Source organism: Ambystoma mexicanum, chromosome 7q (genome assembly GCF_040938575.1).
Source record: "Ambystoma mexicanum isolate Mex_15411 chromosome 7q, UKY_AmexF1_1, whole genome shotgun sequence".
NCBI classification, from domain to species: Eukaryota; Metazoa; Chordata; class Amphibia; order Caudata; family Ambystomatidae; genus Ambystoma; species Ambystoma mexicanum.
Genome location: NC_090941.1, coordinates 850,909,389 through 850,928,679, shown reverse-complemented (window position 1 = coordinate 850,928,679; position 19,291 = coordinate 850,909,389). Strand labels below are relative to the sequence as shown.

At 49.6% G+C, this 19,291-nt stretch overlaps 1 protein-coding gene across 4 annotated transcripts in view; it reads left to right on the top strand.

The window, feature by feature from the left end:
* CEP295 (centrosomal protein 295) overlaps window positions 1-19,291 on the top strand; it is a 721,329-nt gene that overhangs the window by 330,605 nt on the left and 371,433 nt on the right. For all 4 annotated transcript variants that reach the window (XM_069639287.1, XM_069639289.1, XM_069639288.1 and 1 more), the window contains one exon: window positions 5,159-5,265. In XM_069639287.1, the coding sequence (XP_069495388.1) occupies window positions 5,159-5,265 (107 nt within the window). The remainder of the gene's footprint in view (window positions 1-5,158; window positions 5,266-19,291) is intronic.

The window sequence follows — 19,291 nt, the reverse complement described above, 5'->3', positions numbered from 1 at the left end:
ATTAGCAAGCTATGCTGATGCCCAATGGAATTTGCTCCAGGAAGGCCTCCAAGAGGTTCCCGAACACGCCAAGTCAAAGCTGCTCTCCATTGTAACGGAGGGAAGCCTAGTTAACCAGACTGTGGGGAAAAACACACTGGACACTGCGGAAACTGCAGACAGGGCTCTTGTACAAGGGACCCTACTGAAAAGGCACGCTTGGCTGCGTACATCAGGCTTTAGACCTGAGACTCGGGCCTCTCTCATTAATAAACCCATAGAGGAGACTAACCTCTTCGGAAAAGCGGTAGATGAGGGTTTGGAGATAGCCAAGAAGGAGCATGAGACTATTAGATCTCTGCATCAAATTACACAAAAGCCCTCCTCCCAGAGGGGTAATAACTGTCGGCGGTCCTTTCTAGGGCAAGCCTGTGCTGGCCAAAACAACTATGGCATGGGTAATTTCAACTCAAACCAAACTTCTGGAAGGCCCACTTACTACCCCTCAAGGGGCCAGAAAAGTGGCAAAGGTAGAGGCAGAGGCCCCAATCCCAGAGGAGCCACGGCCTCTGGTCAGAAATGACCACCAAGTCCAGGTCCCCTCCCATGTCACCCCGGTCAGGGGGGCGATTAACATCTTTCCTCAGGGCATGGGAGGGGATAACTTCAGACCAGTGGGTCTTAAAGACGGTCGCCCACGGTTACTGCATGGTTTTCGCCCCACCTCCACAGTTCATACCGCTGCGCTCACGGCGCCTTTCACCGGACCATCTGGAGATCCTGATCCAAGAGGTGGAAGCTCTGCTGGGAAAGGACGCCATAGAAGCCGTCCCTATTCTTCAGGTAAACGAGGGTATTTATTCAGTGTACTTCCTTGTACCCAAAAAGGATCTTACCATGCGTCCTGTTCTAGACCTCCGCCCAGCGAACAAGTTTATAAAACCCCAGAAGTTCTGCATGGTAACACTGCAGGAGGTGATACCATTGCTGAAACAGGGGGACTTCAATGCAACATTGAAATATGAAAGTATGCATCTTTCATGTCCAATGTTGCCAGCGCACAGAAAATATCTAAAGTTTATGATACAGGACAAACATTACCAATTCAAGGTACTCCCCTTCGGCATCGCCTCGTCGCCAAGGGTGTTTACCAAAGTCTTGGCAGTGGCAGCAGCACACCTGCGCAGACTATCACTCCCAGTTTACCCTTACCTCGACGACTGGCTCATCATGGGGGACTTGTTCGACGCTTGTTTTTCGAAAACCCAAAAAACAGTAGATCTGCTCTTCAGCCTGGGTTTCTCGATCAACGAAAAGAAATCCAGTTTAGTCCCCAGCCAAGTAAAACAATTTCTGGGAGCTCTAATTCGGACGGAGAGGGTTCAAAACATTGTTGGGGAGAAGTTGGACCCCCACCAAGGCTTCTGGGGGTCCCAGCTATGGGAGGCCCCAACACCTCCCATTTTGCCCAAAGAAATGCAGCAGAGTTCCAAGCAAGCAGCAACATGTTCCAAACTGCGTTTATTTCTGGGCAGCAAAAAAACTCACAGGGATTCGTGCACAGCGAAAATCCAGGTACCGTCTCCCCTGGGGCTGGCTTTCAAGCCAGCTTTGTAACACACTGCAGGCTGACATCAGAGAATTGGACCAGCTCCCAGAAACCCATCTAATCCTGAGATTGGCTGCTAAGCTGATAGGTAACCTTCGTGCCCTTATAGGACGTCTGATCATTGGACCTCTGAACTTTGGTGTCAGTGGGCTGGTTTAACAGCTCCTCCCCCATTACCTAATTCTAAAATTGTTGCATTGTGAATTTGTTCCCATTAGTTTTAGCTTGAACAGGCTTTTCACCCCTGGGCCCTCAGCGTTCATTGGCCAGAGCTGAGCCATTCTTGTTACAATTATGTTTCAAATGATGTGTGGGTCTTGCGAAAATGTCTTTCGTTCCCAGAGAAAAAAACACTGGGCCCTGGGTGTTCTGCTCTGACTTACTCGTATTTGTGAATTTGTCGGCCAGAGTTCTGTCGTTCAAGGAAAGGAATCTTATCTTAGTGTAAGACCTTGGGCTGCTCCTGGGTTTGCGAGGCGCATTTCTGAAATCAGCACGAATCCCCACTGCGGCTGGCTTTCAGTGAGACAAGTGTACTTGGCTGCAATTTTCCTGAAACATGGCTTTACACTGTGCCATTTGATTAGGTTAATTCATATAAACATCTGCAAGCCTTTAAACAGGAATTCTTGTTTTTTGTAGATTCTGGTATTGCTGCATTGAGGCTAATGTAGCATGTAGGTTGCAATGTTGGTGAAGTGGGTGTCTTTCAGCATATTTGTCACCCATGGGCGCACTGGATCCTGGTGCACATGATATTACACTCATTATTCTTCCTGCTGTTCTTCCTGTTGATGTGCCTGGGGTGAGGGGGCAGGAGTTTGATCTCGATTTTCTCTCTTCAACATACTTTCACAGATCCCTCAATATGTAGCCAGTCGGGAGGTGACGGTACACAAAGCAATGCGCTTGCTATTAATGATGGCGTCATGCATATACTTGGTTCCCCACGCACGCCTGCGCATGCGTCCCATGCAAGAATGGCTCAACAGCCAGTGGTGTTAGGCAGGCGGACAATGGGAAGATCTGGTAGTTGTCTCGCCAGCCCTCGTTCTCTCTCTCTGCAGTGGTGGTCAAGAGAAAACCTCTTGAAGGGGAAGACCTTCACCACCCCTGCAGTGGAAGCCACTCTCACGACAGGCACATCTCTCACAGGGTGGGGAGCTCATCTGCTTCAACCGACAGCGCACAGAGTTTGGTCTCCTCAAGTAGCGTCCAATCATAGAAACTTACTGGAGCTGTTAGCCATGTTCAAAGCTCTGAAAGCCATTCAGGTACAACTGCAAGCGAAGATAGTGCTGATTCTGACGGACAGCACTACAGTTATGTATTACCTGAACAAACGGGGGGGGCACTCGCTCTCCAGGGCTATCCATGCTGTCCCAGAACATTTGGATATGGGCTCTCAAACATGAGATGTTTCTGTTGTCCCAACATGTTCTAGGAGAACTCAATCTTCTAGCAGACCTACTCGGCAGAGATTTCCCTCTGCCTGAAGAATATGAATGGCGACTGCACGAAGACATCGTGTCCAACGTCTTCGCAGAATGGGGGTTCCCAGAGATCGACCTGTTCGCTACTCAGGAGAATGCCCAATGCCAAGACTACGTCTCCAGGTAACCCCAGAACCGATCCAAGGGGAACGGTCTCTGGATAACGTGGTCGGGGAGATTTGTCTATGCTTTCCCCCAAACCCCCCTCCCCTCCCCCCCCCCGGATCCCCTTCGCAAAAAGATAGTGCACAAGAAGCACCAGTTACCATGATACTGGTGGCCCCCATGTGGGCCCGCCAACCCTGGTTCGCGCACCTGATGGAAATGTCCCTCTGACCGCCAGTCAAGCTAACCTGCCTGTACAACATGTTGTCTCACCCATGCCCACAAACCCTGAACTTAGCAGCCTGGTTCCTGAGGTCATAGTTTGTGCACCTACAGCTCCCACAGAGATGCATGGACATGCTCAGGGAAGCGAGAAAACCTAATACATGTTATTGCTATGCCAGCAAATGGAAAGGTTTTGTCATCTGGTGCAATTCCAAGGGCATCAATCCCATCGATTGCTCACCCTTCCACATCGTGCCTTATCCAACCCACTTGTTGGACACTGGGTTAGTATTCAATTCCCTGAAGGTTCATCTGGCTGCTCTGTCAGCATACACCACGTCACAACAAACGGTGTGGTGGTGGAAAATACCGGTGATTAAAGCCTTTATGGAAGGTGTTAAGAGGATTTATCCTCCCATTTCTCACCCAGCCCCTGGATGGGATCTGAATGTGGTTTTGACCAGGCTCATGGGAGCTCCCTTTGAGCCTATGCATAAAGCAAGTCTGAAAGACCCGACTTATAAGACAGCCTTCCTAGTGACTATCACTACTATCATGAAGGGTTAGCGAACTACAGGTTTTCTGTTCTAGATCCCTTTGTTACAGTCCACAAAGATAAGGTAGTTCTGCGCACACATCCCAGGTTTGCGCCTAAATTTTTCTCGAAGTTCCATGTCAACCAATCTATCGAACTACCCACTTTCTTCCAGAACACTTCTAACATGGCCGAAAGAAGCCTTCACACACTAGACGTGCGCAGGGCAGTCATGTTTTACCTGGAAAGAACTAAACCACTAAGGAAAACTAAGCAATTCTTTGTTTCAGTGGCAGCTGGTAGCAAAGGGGATCCTGTCTCTAAATCCGCTATCACAAGGTGGTTTGTCAAATGCATCGCACTATGTTACACTCTTGCTAACAGAGAACTGCCCTTCAAGCCTAGAGCACACTCTATTCGAGGCACTGGGGCATCCATAGCATTAATTGCAAATGTTCCTCTTGAGTCCATTTGCAAAGCGGCAACCTGGAGTTCTGTACACACCTTTACAAAACACTATTGCCTAGACACTCATTCTAGGTCTGATTCTCAGGGTGGACAAGCAGTACTAAGACAACTTTTCTCTACTGTTCCTTCTCACAACCCACCTCCAACTCTGGGTACTGCTCGCTAGTCTATGCACAGCATGTGATTCTAAGCAGATTAACAAGCATCAGAAGACCTGCATTACTCACCGTAATAGCATTTCTGATGATTGTATCTCCTTAGATTTACATGCGCCCTCCTTACTTTCCTGCTCGGGGTGGAAGGATCATAGACCTCTTACTTTCTCTCTTCATGTACTCGCTCACTATAGCCTTGGGCTCCCTCATGGCAGAAGAAATACAATGGGAGGGACCTCGGTGCGTGAGGGATTGTGGGTACGACACACGTCACGATAGGGATAGTGTTACAGACACGCCTATGCCGATGTCCCCTTTCAGTCCCTGAAAGACAAGATGCAATACTCCACGGTTACCACTGGATGTTGTACCATATGCACAGCATGTGAATCTAAGCAGATACATTCCTCAGAAATGCTATTACGGTGAGTAATGCATGTCATTCTGCAGATGTAAAGTCTAATGAGTTGTGGTTGGGTAAATAGTCTCCCATTGAGAAGTGGATGAATGTAGAATTTGCAAATTCTGTTTTGCTTGATTCTTTAATGTGGTGTTGATCGTATTAATGTTGTTCATTGTTTATTCTTAGATCCGTCAAAGGATTCTGAAGTCGTTCAGCCTGTGCGTCATGGTGTTTTCAATGTAGACCTGGATATGGGAACCTTCTACCGCGATCCACATGTTCGACTGGCAGAGGTTTGTAAACTGCATAATGTCATTAATCTGTTTTGGCTCGTAATTAAACATGTATTTCTTTGCCCTAGAAGAATTTGGGTTTAAATCAGTATACAAATTAGTCCAATTAAAGCACGAGTACCTAAAATGAACAATATTGGCATCATGTGTGAGCAATGAGTAGGTTTTTCATTGTACGTACTGAGTGACGATGAACCCATGTTTCAACCGAGCTTTCAAGCAATGAAGGGTTCTACACTTGAGCTGGGTTCCGAATGCATTATGAATTTTTATTGGGCAAATTAATTTTGGCTTGTGTCTGAATGAATGCTTGATGTCAACAGCATTGCGGATGATTGTGTGTGCATATCGGGGAGGAGGGTGTGCCAGTGGCGTAACACAAAATATGGGGTGGGGGCCTGCGAGCCATGTTGAGGACCCCTGTTAGGCAAACCACCTTGCCTAACAGGGGTCGTCAACATGGCTCGCACCCCCTCCTCCCCGATATGCACACTCACAATCATCCGCAATGCTGTTGACATAAGCATTCAGACACAAGCCAAAATTAATTTGCCCAATAATTCATAATGCATTCGGAACCCAGCTCAAGTGTAGAACCCTTCATCACTTGAAAGCTCGGTTGAAACATGGGTTCATCGTCACTCGCCTCCTGACAATAGGAACCTAGCCTTTGGTATAAGTTTGTACTGCACAGGTTGGTAGTGTGTTGAGCAGCCAGGCTTATCTCGAGTCATTGTGAGCTTCAGTGACAAGTATTCAAATAAACACTTGCACACAAGCTTTCTTGAATAAGCAATTATTAATTTATCAGTCAAGAGTAATCCTTCAGAAGGGAGCAATATAACAGTAACACTCATTCACTTCAAAAATACACACACTTAATATTTCTAAATCAGTTAGTACCCTTTTGGGATGGCCTACGGACCCTACCTACACCCTCAGGTGACTTCAATAGTTAGGGTGCTGGGGACATTAATATACCACTGTTGTATTTAGAACCAGAGTTAAAAGTTAGTCAAGGAGAAAGGTTATAATGACGCAACAAGAGATCTCACAAATATTTCTCAAAGCAGGTAAGTACTTTTGTAAACCCCCCAATGCAAAGTTAGTTGACACTTTCCTGGAAGGAAAACCAGGCACATTCACAGAGGGCCAGAAGAGTAATTCAGGGAGCCAGGCTAAGCAAAGTCAATTGTGCAAAAGTCTAGGTGAAACTGAAGCACTTCGCAGAGGAAGGTAAAAGTCTTGCACAATGTTTTAAAATTCTTTGAAGAATTCAAAGTAGTGCCACAAGCTGTTTAGGCTTGTGAAGTAAAGAAGCTGTCAGCAACTCCGCAGAGCAACCAAAACACGTCTCATCAACGGAGAACAAGTGCAGTTGCATGACAAGAGGTAAGTTCTCTAAGACTGTACAGTACCTTAGGTTGAAGAAAAATGCTGCAGATAACTTCTGTTCCTGTGCAGCTCTGCAAATCCTGGTGTTCCTCTGCCTCAGTCGTGGGGACAAGAGGGAGGACTTCTGGGGACTCCTCCACTGCAGTGGGACGGTTACCGACCGCAACCGGCAATCTTCAAACAAGTGGCACTTAGGTGTTTCAGCTCCTCGCGTCTACCGCAAATGCAAACACCGCGGTTTATGGCTGTCGAGATGGACTTTCTCCAGCATGGGTCTGGCATGGATTCACATGCTCATGAATATTCCCTGTCGTCAGGCTGGGAATCCTCGGTAAAGAAAAAATCAGTATCAGTTTCGTTTCTGATGTGTCTTTATTAGTAGTAACCAATCACTGGTCTCTGGGTCATACTGCCCCCAGCCAATGACTGCCCTCTCCCTAAGCCCCGCCCCTGGCAGCCATCCTCAGATTTTTACAGCACGTTCAAGTGTTGGGATTCCTCGTGCTATAGCTCTCGTGCTTTTACTGCGTTTTGCATTTTTTCAAAGACTTTTATCTCATTTTTTCGGTCAGTCGAGCCTCGAGCTCCACCGTTTCTACTTCCGATCAACGGGGACCTGTTTCGGAATTTTTCTACGCCCCTCAAGGATGACATTTCCATCGAGTTACGCTTCTTGGAGGATTCCAGAAATTTCTGAGGCCTTCCTCGTGGGCATGGCCCAGGAAAAGCGAAGCTCGACACCCGGATCCAAGCTGTTTAGGAACTGCCCTGGATGCGGGTTACAGAATGTGTTCAAGGAGGACGAGCATTCTAGATGCCTCTACTGCCTTCACGAAGACAAAACAAACGTGGAGAAGGACTGTGCGTTCTGCATGAACATGACGGATTGGACTATGAGGGATCGTCTCTCCAACTGGCTGGAAGGCAAGAGCCCAGCAGGTGAGAAGAAGTCTGAGAGGTCTTCTAAGTCCTGTGAGGGCGCTCCGGCGACAGGGGCCCAACAAAAGACAAAGCACAGCCAGTCCGTGGGCACCGGGAGCGTCGAACGGTCGGGCTCCTTTGCTGCCAGGCAGGGTGCACTTTCACCGGCGCCATCAACCACGAGCCAACGCTCTGGCTCGGGGAAGAGAAGATCTGAGAACCTGGCTAAGCTTCTGGAGAGGCCCGGGTCGATCTCGGAGGAACCAGCCCCGAGGAGGAGCGAGGCAGTGACCCCCCCCGCCCCCAAGGTGAAGGCCTCAAGCATGCACAAGGTGGTGAAGGCCTTGATTCACCCGGCTATGGCTATAGTCGCGACGGCCCTGGCGAAGCCTGTGGAGGCTACCCCAGTGGAGGTGACCTCGGGGCCCAGAGTTTCCCTGCCACTGCAGAGGGAATCCTCTTTTCAGCCCATCGAGAAGACCCCCGTGAAGACCCCGGTGGAAAAAGAGGGGGGGAGGAGGAGGGGGCTTTGGCCATTATGGACACATATACAGCCTCCGAGGAGGAGCTGGTTGAGGTCGTGGAGGGCCTCAACAGGAAGTTTGAGGCGGTCCAGTCCCACGGGAGGAATCCCGACAAGGAGGACGAAAGGAGCGACGGTGGCGCTAACGAGGTTCCCGTGGAGGAGGAACAACCATCGCGCCCGTTGCAACCCGAGCCACAGGACAACTTGGTGGCCATTTTGATGGCAATCAAAACCTTATGCACGGAGATAAGGACAAGATTGCCCCTACCCCCAACGGATGACCCAGCAGAACCGGGCCCATCAGGATGCCCTCCAAACAAGAGGAGAGTTCATCCACCCCGCCCTTCCAGACCTCACGCCCCTCTCAGCCTTTATCTACTTCCCCAGTCCCTGGGGATGACACGGGAACAAATACGGCCACGATGGGGACAGATGACAACGGTGGTGACGACGGGATGGGCTCCCCGCCGACGAAATTGGCTCCTTCCACGCCATGATTGCCAGGGCATCCAAGCTTTTCCAGCTCTGCCCCGAAGAACAGAAGAAGGAAGGCTTCCTCTACCAACGGCGCAAGGCCAAGAGGAAGACGGTCCTCGAGGTGCCGTTACTGGATGACATCTGGGACGAGGGACTTGCTCTTCTGAAGAACCCGTCCACGATGCCTGCAAAGAGAGACCGGTACGAGAAGAAGTACCGGGTCCCCAATTCTGCCCCTTTGTGCCTTAGGGCACAGCCGACCCTGGATTCGGTCGTCTCGGCGGCGGCCACGAAGAAAGCGGTGGGGGCATCGGCTTCAACTTCCCCACCGGACGGCGAGGGAAAGAAACTGGACGCCATGGGACGATGAGTCATCTCGACTGCGGCGACGATGATTAAGGCGGCCAATGCCCTAGCGATTGTGGGCCGCTACGACAGGGAGTTGTTACAAGATAGCCCCCCTGTTGGACTTCCTACCGGACGACAAGAGGGCAGAGGCCCTGGCGATCCTACAGGAAGGTGAGGTGGCATTGAACCACGCCATAACGGTAGCCACAGACATTGCCGACGCAGATTTCTGCCAGTTGGGCAACAGCGTTTGCTTTCGACGGCGGGGATGGATCAAGGCAACAGATTTCCGCCAGGATGTGCAAACCAGAGTTTTGGACATGCCCTTCGACGGGAACAACCAGTTTGGAAAAACAGTGGATGAGTCACTTCAGGCCATCAAGACCGACACAGAGATGGCTCGGGCCTTGGGAGTTTTGCAGCAACGACGGCCGCCCTTTCGGAACTCTGGAGGCAAGCAAGTTGCCTCCAAAGGATTCGGCGGTGGCTCCTCAACGTACCGGCAGGCGGCCCGCTCCTCATCGCACGAGGCCTACAGAGGGCGAGGCAAGTCGGGTGGATCTCGCCGTCGTCACCAGGGAGGCCAAGGCGGCAAGGCCTCTGCCAAGCAAGACTGAACCGGCCGTAGCATCGGGCCCTCACCGGAGCACCCCGGTGGGAGGCCGGCTGGCAAAGTTCCTCAGCGTGTGGGAGTCCATCTCCACTGACCGTTGGGTGGTGGATGCCCTGGCCCGCGGGCACGCTCTTGAATTTATAAAAGTGCCCCTGCATTCCTCCCGTGGCCAGGAAGGAAAACCACGTCCCTCAACTGCTGTTAGAAATAAAGGCGATGCTCAAGAAAGGAGCCACCAAGCTCGTCCCAAAGAGGATACGGGGCTCCGGAGTGTACTCAAGATACATTCTCGTCAGAAAGAAGACAGGAGGGTGGCGTCCCATCCTGGACATGTGTCGATTAAACAAATACATAAAGGCACAGAATTTCCAGATGGTCACCCTCCAGCTCGTGCTGGCCCAGCTGGAGGAAGGCGACTTCCTATTGTCTTTGGATTTGGAGGATGCGTACTTTCACATCCCCATTCTAAAAGGACAACAAAAGTTTCTCAGGTTCGTAGTCAAAGGACGGCACTACCAATTCAAGGCTCTCCCATTTGGATTGAAGCCTGCTCCCAGGGTATTCACCAAGTGCCTGGCACCAGTGGCGGTGCAGCTGCGCCTGCAGGGGATCCACCTCTACCGCTACCTGGACGATTGGCTCATCCGAGCAAGAACAAGGGAACTCGCAGTCGAGCACACAGCAAAGACCGTCCAGCTGCTCACGGACCTGAGATTCTCCAACTTCCCCAAATCCCACCTGGTTCCGTTGCAGGTTTCACTGTTTCTGGGAGCCAAGCTCGATACAGTAGCGCGATTGACCTCGCCGTCGGAGGAAAGGACGAAGGCCATCGTGGGCAAGGTGCAGCGTTTGCTGGCCACAGACGTGGCCAGGGTGAGGCCCATCAAGTCCCTTCTCGGGATGATGTCCTCATGCATCTACCTGTGCGCCTATGCAGGCTTCGGATGCGTCCCCTGCAGGAGTTTCCTCGACGCCCGTTGGATGCAAGCGGCGGGCAGTTTCGAGGACAAGATCCCGCTAAACGTCTTCCGCCAAGCAATTCGATGGTGGGGCACCCGCGCGCATCTCGCGGCAGGCACAGACTTTCAGACCCCTGCACACCAGGTAATGACAGATGCCTCCCTGGAAGGGTGGGGAGCGCACACCAGAGATCTTCACGCGAGAGGCCTTTGGCTCCCGGAGGAGAGGCCACTCCACATCAACATCCTGGAACTCCGAGCAGTGTTCTGGGCCCTCAGGTTGTTTCTCCAGTCCCAAAGGGGCAAGGTGGTGAGGATCTTCACCGACAACACCAACACGATGTTCTACATCCGGAAGCAGGGAGGAACCAGATCCCCAGCCCTATCCAAGGAAGCCCAGGATCTGTGGCATTGGGCCGTTACCCAGGGGATGTTTCTGGTACCCTTTACTCTAGCAGGGATAAAGAACACCATCGTCGACTCACTCAGCAGGGAGCTGCGCTTGTGCCACGAGTTGGAACTACGTCAGGACCAAGTGGATTGACTCTTCCAACGATGGGGCAAACCCCAGATCGACCTGTTCACGACGGCGACGAACTCCAAGTGCCAGAGGTTCTCCAGCAGGTTTCCCCAGCCGAGGAGCATGGGCGATGCTTTCTCTTTCCCCTGGGACGGCCTGTTCCTGTATGCATTCCCTCCGTTGCCGTTGCTACTGTGACTCAACCAACTCAAGAGGTCCCGGCGTGGCCGAGACTGATCTGGTTTCCGGACCTTCTGGACTGGTCAGTGTCCCACCCAGTCAAACTGTCGACGGACGCAGATCTTCTCTCCAGAGAAGGTGCCATCCTTCATCACGACCCGGAGTCGCTGAACTTGCAGGCCTGGCTCCTGCAGCACTAGAGTTTGGAGGGTACGATATCCCGGCTGACTGCAGAGAGGTTCTTGCAAAGGCCACTCTCGTGCTACGGACACAAGTGGAAGAGGTTCTCTGTCTGGTGCTGTGCATAGAAGATTAACCCTCTACGGATTATGGCCCCTCAAGTGCTACTGTAACTACTGTCTCTGGCCAAGGCTGGACTGGCTCACGCTTCCATCAAGATACATCTGGCAGTGATTTCCCGATACACCAGAACTGCAGGACGGTCATCCCTGTGGTCTCATCGCCTGGTGAAGGAATTTATGAAAGGACTGTTCCGATAGTTTCTGCCGGTGAAGGCTCCAGCCGCAGCGTGGGAGCTCAACGTGGTGCTGACCAGGCTCATGGGTGCCACCATTTGAGCCACTGCATTCGGCACCGTTGAAGTTCCTGTCGTGGAAAACCGCGTTCCTTGTGGCCATCACCTCTGCATGACGGGTGGGAGAGATCAGGCCCTATCCTGCAAGCCTCCATACTTGACTTTCCACGAAACGAGGGTGGTGCTGAGGACGCACCCCTCCTTCATGCCCAAGGTGCCGTCGGACTTTCACCTCAGCAAGCCCTTGGTGTTACCAGTTTTCTTTGTGTCGCTGGCCTTGAGGACTTTGCACCGTCGCTGGATGTAGCTAGAGCGCTGAAGTTCTACGTGGACCGCACAAAGAGTTTTCGGAAGACATCACAGCCTTTTGTGAACCAAGGGAAGGCCCTCTCGAAGGCTTCCATTTCCAGATGGCTCTCCGGCTGCATCATGCACTGTTACCGGTTGGCAAACCGACCGTTGCCCGGCCGTCCGACAGCCCATTCGACAAGAGCGATCGCTGCTACCACGGCATTCTTGTCTGGTGTGCCTCTGCTGGATATCTGCAGGGCTGCTACGTGGAGGTCGACGCACACCTTCACGAGATTCTACTGGGTCGTCCGGGATTCCAGGGAGAAGTCCAGGGTCGGCCAAGCAGTGCTGCGCAACCTGTTCGCCTGAAGGTGGGCCTGGTGAGGAGGTAAGAGATGCTTAATGTTGAGTCTTTGCCACCTCCCGTGGTTGTGCATGTGTGTACTGCTATGTATTCTTGTATTCATGAGCATGTGAATCCATGCCAGACCCCATACTGGAGAAAGAACATGTTACTTAACTGTAACTGTTGTTCTCCAGCATGGGTCTGGCATGGATTCACATGCGAACCCTCCCTCCTACCCCTCTGAGGCTCTTCACTTGGTCATACTGCCACTTTACGTGCTACCAAATCTGAGGATGGCTGCCAGGGGCGGGGCTTAGGGAGTGGGCAGTCATTGGCTGGGGGCAGTATGACCAGAGACCAGTGATTGGTTACTACTAAGAAAGACAGATCAGAAACAAAACTGATACTGATTCTTTTCTTTACCGAGGATTCCCAGCCCGACGACGGGGAATATTCATGAGCATGTGAATCCATGCCAGACCAATGCTGGAGAACAACAGTTACAGGTAAGTAACTTGTCCTCTTTCAGAACGGGGATCGTCCCGGACAACCTCAAGGATGCCTGGGTTATTCCTCTCCTGAAAAAAACAACCTTGAACGCTAACATTCCCACCAATTACAGGCCAATAACCATGGTGCCATTTCTCTTAAAATGTCTTGATCGAGCAGCATATCTGCAGATCCAAGATTATCTTGAAACCAACAACCTCCTGGTCCTAAGGCAATCGGGCTTCCGCCCTCGCCACGGCACTGAAACTGCGCTGTTGGACTTAAAAACGCAAATGGAAGACTTAAAAGACAAGGGCAAACTGGCGCTCTTACTCTTATTAGACCTCTCCGCAGCATTTGACCTAGTCAATCACCAAATCCTCTGCCACCACCTCAAAACTGCGGCCAACTTTTCTGAGAAAGCTACAGCCTGGATCACAATCTTCCTGGACAACAGATCCATGAGGGTCTTCTCCCCTACAGCCACTGCTGAATCTTCCCCTGTCACATGTTGTGTCCCCCCAAGGATCATGTGTGTCCCCAACACTTTACAATGTCTTCACAAAACCTCTATTTGACATATTGGGCTGCATGGGCGTCACGTACACTAATTACGCTCATGACACCCGAATACTTAGTCACCTTACAGGCGACTACAAAACTACAAAACTGGCTCCTTAGCCATCAACGCCCATTTATCAAGTCACCCAGGCCTGGATGGCGCAACATGAACTGTGTTTAAACGACGTGAAAACTCAGCTCCTCATCTTAGGCCCACCCATAAACTCTGTAAACTTGACTCCTCATTCAAATCTTTTACCATTGATGGTAACCCCATCAAAGTGGTTAAGGATACCAAGACACTAGGTATGTACATAGATTACACCCTCTCCTTAACTAGACAAACCAATGCAGTCTCCTCAGCCGCATCTTACACATGGAAGCTTATCACAGCCTGCCGCACCTTCCTGTCTATAGCTAACTGTACTACCCTAGCCAGGACCCTTGGGCTCTCCAAAATTGACTATTGCAATGCCCTTTATCTAGGTACCAACCAATGCAATATCAGACCACTCCAAATTATCCAAAATAAAAGGACCTCACACATCTCAGAATACAGACGCAACCTCCGTTGGCTCTGTTACCCGAAGAATTTCCCTGAAAGCTCTGGCACTCGCACATAAAAGCATTGCAAACCATGCCCCCAGCTACCTTTCCAACGGGTTCACTTCTCACTCATCTGCGAGACCCCTCAGAATCCCATACGCCAATTGCCTTGTCATCCCACGCTTCAACCTCCAAAAATCTGGAAGTCGCAGTTTCCCAGTCCTTGCAGCTAGGCTGTGGAATACGCTACCTAACCCACTCAGAGCTGAGCACTCGTTCCCTGCCTTCAAGCGTAAGGCCAAATATTAGCTGGCCACCCTTGACTGGGCATGACCCTGACTGGAACATTCATCTCAGCATCTCAGGCCGTTTTTGCATTTTATTCTGCCTTGTATCTTGCTCAGCCTATCTAACTTGCACACCATTGATTATGTATTTTGTATATGTACCATGTATATTTTGTATATTTTGTAATGTAAATTTTGTGACTAACCTGCCTGTAACCAAATAATGCGCCAGGTTGCCCTCTGGCCTTGTGTGCTATACAAATAAAATACAAAATGCATCTGGGGTCCAGCACTCTTTTGAGGTGGCTCATGCTTGGTCAGTCCTGCTTCCTGGGAGTCCGGAGGATCTTCCTGGAGCTCTTGGCCAGCGTAAAAGCAACGCATACAAACTGGTGTTCCTCTCCCTGGTGTTTTGGTTTCCAGCAGCAACTTTGTGGAAATTCAACCAGCTCAGAGTATGTCCAGGCGGCTAACTTTGGAGTTGATTGGTCCCACCAACTCAAGGGGTGAAGTCGTCCTTGCAGGGGCTTCTCTGTCGATATAAATTTGGAGTTTCATCACAGCAGCAGGGCTTCAACTGGCAAACCAACGGTCCAGGAGCTGCAGCAAGCGTCCTCTTCAAGTTTTTCATCGGTGCCTTCATCCAGTGGTCCACTCTGCCTTCCAAGCCAAAAAGCCTTGCCTTTTATTCAGGTGTCTCCCATTCATTCCAGTCTAGCTGTCAGTCACCCAGCAGGGTGGCTGTCCGACAGTCAGCCGACCAATCATCACAGAGTGCATTCGGTTCTCCTAGGAGACTAAGCACAGGGTGTTTCGGGTACCTCCCTCACTTCCTGCCCCACTAGACACCCTGGAGCCAGAGGTGGGCTTCACTCTTGAATCCCGCCAAAGGCAAAGCGAACAAAGGGGCCAAATCTGGTTTGGTGAACAGAGTAAATCTCAAGAAGGACCTTTCCACAAAGAAATGGCGAAAAGACTGGGTCCATTTTGACAAAAATGGCACTCTTGGGTGCTTTACTGCAGCTGCGAACGCAGCCCGCGGTATGCACACCACGGTAATTAAAAGTAATCCACTGCCACCAGCCATTCAGTGAGGAAAGGGTAACATAAAATTGTTACATGAGAAGGTAGACAAAGGGAATGCTAAGTAACCCCTGCAGCACCCTATTGTAAGATAGTGTGTGCTGGGTCTAAATGGTTACAAATGTAAGTAAAGTCAATTTCACTTTACTGCTCTTGGAAACTGTAGTTTATCCAAGAGAAGGTATTTAAACCTTTGGGAAATCGGCAAGACTTCCCTGTGGCACTGCACTGAAGGTGCTGTGTGACACAATGTGAAAGGTGCCTATGGAGTTTCAGACTCCATATCCAAAAGAAACGGAGTTCAAAAAATCACTAAAATACATGCGTGGGAAAAAGAGTCTCACACTCTCCGGGCCAAAAAATCAAGTCCTCAAAATCCAGAATAGTTGCTGGGGTTCTCTTAGGTAGAGAGGAATTGGCACATTTCTGATAATTCTCCCTAACATGCCCCCCCCCCCCCCCCCCCAAGCTCAGCAACAAAGCGTTGGCAGTGCCACACTCTGGGCATGCCTATCACAATACATGAACAATTTACATGTTGCTAATGCTGCTGCCGTGAATTGCCGCGCACTGCACTGGGCGACAGATGGAAGTATGTGTTTTAATCAAAGCTTAAATCTTTTACCTAGTGTAAAAACAAGGGGGTTGCACCTAGCTTCTGAGTCCCGACCCCCAAATGGACCAGCCAACTGTGTGTGGCCAGTAATATTATGCACAGTTATACCATAAGAAACCCTCAGGCTGAGCCCTCAGCTGTAGTACAGCACACCTCAATGACCATTTTGTAAAAATGGCCCCAGTCGTCTTTGTTCACTATTTTCTGTTTGTGAGGTCTTTCTTGGGTTTTAATCGCATTGAGCCAGGTTTGAGCCCTTCGTTTGTCTTGCCTTTGGCGGGCTTCAGCCCTGAAGCCCGCCTGTGGCTCAAGTGTGTCTGGTAGGACGGGATGTAAGGAAAAATTCCGAAACTCCCCTGCCATTTGTCTCTAGGAATGCCTGAATGCAACCAGTCCTCATTGGCTGGCTGTCCTTTCTGGACGGCCACCCTGCTTTGTGATTGACAGCCTACGCTGTGCATGAATGGGAGAAAAATGCTTAAAAGGCGAGGGTTTTGGGACTAGAGGCAGAGTTGACCACTGGGAGAAAGACCTGACAAAGAGACTGTGAACAAAGCTTGCTCCATCCTCCTGGACCTTTGAATTTCCCGGTGAAGCCCTGCTTCTGTGCTGAAACTGCTTTTTCATTACTACCGAGAAACTCCAGAAGAGACAACTTCTCCCCTTGGGTTAGTGCAACTAACCCTGAGATGAACTCCACTGGACCATCTTCCCCGACTGGCTGTACTTCTTTGTTGCTGTAAGAACCGAATGACAGGGGTAAAGTGATCCGTAGTCGAGTGAAACATCTGATGCGCTAACGAATCCTGCTAAAAGCTCCAGGAGTCTCCTAAGGACCCTCCAGAAGCAGGACGGTCAGATCCCGAGTCCCCTCACCAGAGTGCAGTACCCAAGGAGTGAAGGAAGCCCAACCAGTATCCGAGATCGGCGACGGTGCTGTTTGCTAAGTGCTGAAACTGCGAAGTGCAGCTGAACCGCAAAGAGCCCGTAGCTGCCGAAGACCTCTAGTACCGCCGCAGGAGCCCTTCAGACGTCCTCCCTCTTGTCCCCACGACTGAGGCTCAGGAACCAGGGTCTCCACGCTGTAGCAAGACAGAATCCAGCTGGACCACTCTTCTTCAAACCAGAGGTACTGTTTAGGTTTGGGGTACTTAACTCATTGCCTTTCTAGCTGTGCTTTTCTCAGTTGGGAATTACATTGGTTTACTTTTAGAGTTGAGTCCAACTCTTTTTCTCATAGACATAACAGCTTGTGATCCTACAAGTGATTTACTACAAACTCTACAACTTTGCAAGACTGCATCTGACCTAAGAAGTGCCTTAGCTCCATAGCCTGTGTTCCAATTGACTTTGCCTGTCCTGGCTCCCTGAAGACTCTTCTAGTCCATTGACTTTGTTACTGTTTGTCCTTCATAGGTGGTAACTTGTTTTAGACTGTTACTGCTGGGAATGGCTTGTCTAGATTTCTTTGGAAGATGTAGTTGTCCTCACAATTACTGAGAACCTGTTTAACCTTTTCCTTCCCCAAGCTTTTCCTTTCTGCAACCTCCGAATCTGCAAAGTATAGCTAGTATGATATATAAATGCCATTACTGTCCTTGTGATTGAAGTAGTCACCTCAGGGTGTAGGAGTTGTGCTAGAAGCATATCCAAATATTATCCACTAACTTTTTGATTCGGAAAAGTAATTTTAAAGTATATTTACATTGTTAGATGCATTGCCTTTTTAAAGAATGATTTACGGATTTCATTTGTACAGCTCTACAGCTCATATTTACCCCTCTTGAGATAGACCTCGCTGCTCAGTCACACTTCCAGTTTGTGTAGTACAGAACTATACCAAGCAGATAAGTGTTGTATAGTCTCACACAGTGTGACTGCATCACTTCTTACCTAACGTGAGCATTCTCTTGTTGGCTTTGCCTTTAATGCCAGTAAAACTCTCCGGCTACAAGAAGAAAACAGGTTACTCTGCTGTAATAATTGCTTGCCCAAACCCTGCATCACCATGTAAGAATACTCATGTTGACCTTGCCCTCAATGCCATTAAAACATGCACTGCTACAGTATGGAACCATTTGCTTGTTTTGCTGCACATATGCCTCCACCCAATATGTAAGAGCACTCATGTTGACTTTGCCTTTAACACAGGGAAAACATGTACTTGCTGACTACACAAGTGCCCCCACTCTGCCCATGAAAGAACACACATCATGTTGGTCTTGCCCCTTATAAATACATGCCATGCTAAAGAGCGAAAATGTCCCATCTGTCTACACCATTGTGCTATAAACCCCCACCCCTTCTCCATATAATAACATTCATCAAGTTGGTTTTCCCAAAAATACCAGTAAACTGTGTAGGTAAACATCCATGATACAATGCCCCTTGCTTGGGCCCCAGCCTTACATGCACACATTCATATCCATTCACCCACCAGCCTTTCACCTACTGGCGGCTGGTGAATAAGTTAATTGGAGGGGTGTAAACATTACCCACAAATAGGCCAGAGCATAGCGCGGCAGTCCGAACCAACCAAGTGGTTCAGAGTGGTCAAGGGTCGCTCCCTCCCCGAGAAATATTTTTAAATACTCTATTACAATGGTGCGATATATGTATCACAATTTCTGTGAAAAACTGGTTAAAAAGCCAGACAATTTGCAATTGGTTTCAATCTTAAAATCCAACAGATCACCAACAGTGCACAGGAGCATTTTCATAATGCCTTTGCCCACAAAATATGCCAGTATTAAAACATGTTCACGCTGGCTGTGCCCATGCATGTCCACTTTGACAGCACCCATCTATATGCCAATATTCCCATAATAAAACACTCTCATTTTTGCTTTGCGCATAATGCCAGTAATTATCATATAAGAAAATTTGTCTAGGCTGGCTCAGCTAATATCCCAGCAGAAGACCTACTCCTGTTGGCTTTGCCATTCAAATGACATGCCACAGTAGAGTTCAGACTTCTGAAAGAAACGATTTCTTGATTCTCTTGATCGAAGAATGCCACTGTGGGACTCGTGGGGCAGAAAAGAATGAAAAGGATGTATGCAACCTCGCTGCTCAAATGTCATGATTAAGGAGGATCAAAGAAAAGGGGAAAATGCTTATTTACCCTGTTTACTTAGTCATTCAGATGTTTAATGAATTATTTGTACTATTTAAAAGGCACAATTTTTACACCCAAGACCATCCCAAGTTTTGCCATCCCAAAGTAGCTCCATGAAATAACCAAAGCCCAGACCTCACACACTTGGTGCTGCCCTTTTTCTCAATGATATTTATGTGGTATTAAATCTGGCACTGTGGTGCCGCATCCTTTGT